Source organism: Echinops telfairi, unplaced genomic scaffold, assembly GCF_000313985.2.
Source record: "Echinops telfairi isolate 266 unplaced genomic scaffold, ASM31398v2 ScPeMD7_5592;HRSCAF=6446, whole genome shotgun sequence".
In the NCBI taxonomy this organism is placed as follows: domain Eukaryota; kingdom Metazoa; phylum Chordata; class Mammalia; order Afrosoricida; family Tenrecidae; genus Echinops; species Echinops telfairi.
Window position 1 is genome coordinate 97,586 of NW_022109491.1, and position 4,109 is coordinate 101,694.

Genomic DNA, 4,109 nt, shown 5'->3' on the forward strand with positions numbered 1-4,109 from the left:
TGGACAACAGAAAAGTGGGTGAAGGGAGACATTGGACTGTGTAAGACATGACAAAATAACAATAATTTATAAATTATCAAGGGTTCATGAGGGAGGGTGTGGTGAGGAGGGAGGGAGAAAATGAGCTGATACCAAGGGCTCAAGTAGAAAGCAAATGTTTTGAGAATGATGATGGCAACAAATGCACAAATGTGCTTGACATAATGGATGTATGTATGGATTGTGATAAGAGTTGTATGAGCCCCCAATAAAATGATTTAAAAAAACCCTTAAGTCCAAGGGTTATAATAAGTTTGAGGTAAAGGCCATTTCCTTTGGTGGGGTTTTTCCACATTGAGGCCTGCTATGGCTGGTGAAGGATGTGCCCTTGAAAGGACAGTCTCAGAGGACAGCAGTTAAGAGCTCATGGCCTGGGTCACCACAGGCTGCATAGAAACTAGGTCAAAAGTATCCTAATTATTAAAGTAACACTGGGCTTATTCACCCCTTGAGTTCTATATAAGTATTGTTAAGCACTTATTCCAATAAGTTGCTTCTCCCTCTTTACTCACCAAGGGAAGGGGTAATGCTTCACCCTCCCCCCAATTTGAGTTCTGATGGTGAAAAACAAGAGGGAAAAAAAGAATATAAAAGGAAATATAGGAACAAGAAAAGGAAAGCCAAAAGGAAGAAGAGAAAGAACTGGAGAGAACGGGGTTGGCAGGGACAGAGTGGGACAGAATATACAAAAAGGAGAACAATATGCATGGCTAAACCCTTGACCTGAGTCACTGCCCTTTGCTGACCTAGAAGATGTGAGAGATAGATAATTGCTTGCTCAGAGGGAAGTTCTAGTGTGATCAAAGAACAGCTATGCACATCCCACCTGATCCTGGAAGGAGTTCTATTATGCACGGTTTGCTTTCAGGGGACAGGCTGCTCATCTAGTGCTGTGGTTCTTCTGGTGTCAGCAAGCAGAGAATGCCACACGAGAGTGACGTCCATCTAGCACCCAGTGCAGCATGGGCCCCCCCTCTAGCTTCACATGGAGTAGGGGTGTGGCAGAGGGTGTGTTGTCACTCAGCCACTGAGAGGTGAGAATTTGAGCTGCCTTCCTTTTGCTCCTCAGCCTCTAATGTGGGTCTTTGCTGGTCCAGGGGACAGAATTGATAATCCTCAGGTGGCAGTCTCTATCAGACACTGCTTGTGAAAATTACCAGTGGGTGCACTGTGTCAGACCCGCTGACAATTCAGCTGCTCTGTCTGTATCCACACCACTTCAGTCTGAGCTGTTTGGGTGAGGAGGGTCCAGTTAAGTTTTGCAGGAAAGGGGGAGTGTCAGGGAACAGACTTGAGGGCTTCTAGACCAGAAATAATGAATCAGGGTAGAAAATCCAGAGACCCAAGTAGACTGACACTTCTGCTTGTTGACTGAGGATAATGGGAGAGGCCAGGATCCCAGTGAAGAGGCCTGGGTTTAGGGCAGTGGTTCTCAATCTTCCTAAGGCCGTGACCTGTTAATATAGTTCCTCATGTTGTGGTGACCCTCCCAACCATAAAATTATTTTTGTTGCTACTTCATAACTGTAGTTTTGTTACTGTTATGAATCAAGTGACCCCTGTGAAAGGGTCGTTCAACTTCCAAAGGGGTCGTGACCCACAGGTTGAGAATCGTCGATTTAGAGCCTACAATTAAAAGATCCAATAGCATAAGAATGCTTCTCCATCCCACAGGTCCTGGGTACATGAAAACAAGGAAGTGTCTACCTACGTGAGGCATGACTTTGTCACCCCACAGGCAGCAGAGATGCACCTGGAGATGAAATAACGTCCAGCTGGCCCTGAGCAGAATTTCCAGGCCGCCTCTGCACTGGCTCGGGGGCCATTGCGTGTTCTGGTCCTTCTGGAAGACCTTGGCTTGAAGGGACAGGGAAGAAATGGACACCAAGAAGAAGCTCACAAAAGGTGAGAGTTGTCGAGGGTCTGGGGAGGTGAGGAGGGGGCCTCGGCTCCAGGTTCAGAACCCTGTAGAGGCCACCGCTGAGTACAGTAGCTCCAATTTTCCCTCCAATAATCGGAACTATTGACTGAACATTCTGGGTATTCTTTCTCACAGCTTCTCTTTCTTTCTTTAGGTTTGTCTTCTAATGAGACTGACTGGTGCCAAGAGAAAAAGCAGAAAGTACAAATACTGGTGAGTTTGAATCAACTCATGTTTTTGAATTGCTGTTTCATTTCTACAAAATAGGCCTATCTACTCTGTGTTACCATAAGAGAAAGCTACCACCATTTACATAGTTCACGCTTGTGTGCTGTATTAGTTGTGGGTTTTTAAAATTTTATTATTTTATTGGGAGCTTTTACAGATACCATAACATTCCATAGTTCAATCACATCAAGCAGTATTGTAGAATTGCTGCCTCAATCATTTTAAACACATTTTCTTTTTTCTTGAACTCCTTGATATCAGCTCCCCTTTATCCCCTTTCTCCCCCACCCTAACCCCCAGGAACTATTATTATTATTTGCCACCATATCTTACACAATCCAACGTATCCATTCATATTCTATTCTATTGTTCCATCCCATCCAGTGAAGTTATTCAGTCATCATGCTCTCACTCCCTATTCCTCCCTCCACCCCCTTTTCCGGTAACTTCAGGGAATCATTACTCCTCTCACTGTTTCTGAGGGTCATCTATCTTGACTACCAAGTATTGAGCCAAGGCAGTTACGTAATCTCAACTTGAGGAGGGGTGGCATCTAGCCTGTCAATCATGTGATAGCTTGATGACCTCATTTGGAGGCACAACAGAGAAAAATAGCTCACTGCAGGCTAGACACACTCTTGCTGCTGCTTCTTCCTGCTGATGAGCCACATGGAGCTACGCTGATGGAGCCAGAGCCCTGGAGATGGAGGAGCCACATGGAGACCCACGCCAGTGCTGAGATACTTCCACCACCAACTGCATCCTCAGACTTTCCACATACTGACCTGTGATCTTCCTGCATTCCACGTTATTGCATGTGTCACATGAGTCTAAAGAAGAATTGATGGACAAGTTTAAGACATATGGACTAATATTGGACTTAAGGACTTGATCTGGACTGGGCCGGAATGTTTTCTCAATATACAATTGCTCTTTTATATAAAGCGCTTTCTTATAAACATATGAGTGTCTATGAATTTGTTTCTCTAGTCAACCCTGACTAACACATAAGTAGTCTTAAATATACAAATGAACACAGGCAAATCAGTTTAAAAACATTTTCTTTCTTCTTGAATTCCTTGATATCATCTCCCCTTTATCCCCTCCCACCCTACTCTATCCACCAGATGAGTGGATTTTTCTTTTATATATATATATATATATATATATTTTGCTATATCTTACATAATCCAATATATCCATTCACATACCATTCTGTTGTTTGATGCCATCAAGAGGAGTTATACAATCATCAATGCTATCAGCTCCCTATTGTCCACCCTCCCCCCACAAAAAAACCCTCCCCTTTTCCAGTACCCTCAGGGAACCATTACTCCTGCCACTCTCCTATGTGGTCATTGATCTTGATTACCATGTAGTGACCAATCTTAAGTATATAAATGAATATATGGAAATTAACATGCTTAATGAGGTAAAACAAGTGAAAACTATAATAGGGAAGGAAATGTTAAAAAACAAGACAATAGTTATGTGGTTCATCAGTGCTATACCACATCCTGGATTTACTATCCCTTCTGTGAGGCCCTTCTGAGAGGGACTGTTTTATTATTGTACAGGTGGGTATTGGGTCTCCACTATATCTATGCCCTTTCACATAAATTTGGTTGCTTGTTTTTGAACTTCTGATACCTCTTCCCTTCCACACCTTGTGATCACACAGGTTGTTGCGCTTCTTCCATGTAGGCTTTGTTGCTTCCCTGCTAGATGACTGCTTGTTTAACTACAAGCCTTTAAGACCCCAATGCTATATCCTTTATTTATTTATTTATTTTAGATCATTTTATTAGGGGCTCATACAACTCATCACAATCCATACACACATCAATTGTGTAAAGCGCATTTGTATATTCATTGCCCTCAACATTCTCAAAACATTTTCTCTCCACTTAAACCCCCGGCA

The 4,109-nt window shown here is 43.0% G+C and overlaps 1 protein-coding gene across 2 annotated transcripts in view; it reads left to right on the plus strand.

Annotated features, from left to right (window-relative positions):
• Positions 1 to 907: 907 nt before the first annotated feature.
• The window catches only part of LOC101653726 (zinc finger protein 343-like), a 15,151-nt gene continuing 11,949 nt past the window's right edge, over positions 908 to 4,109 (plus strand). For both annotated transcript variants that reach the window (XM_045295330.1, XM_045295331.1), the window contains exons 1-3: positions 908 to 1,073; positions 1,714 to 1,944; positions 2,115 to 2,173. In XM_045295330.1, the coding sequence (XP_045151265.1) occupies positions 1,917 to 1,944; positions 2,115 to 2,173 (87 nt within the window). In that variant the 5' untranslated portion in view covers positions 908 to 1,073; positions 1,714 to 1,916. The remainder of the gene's footprint in view (positions 1,074 to 1,713; positions 1,945 to 2,114; positions 2,174 to 4,109) is intronic.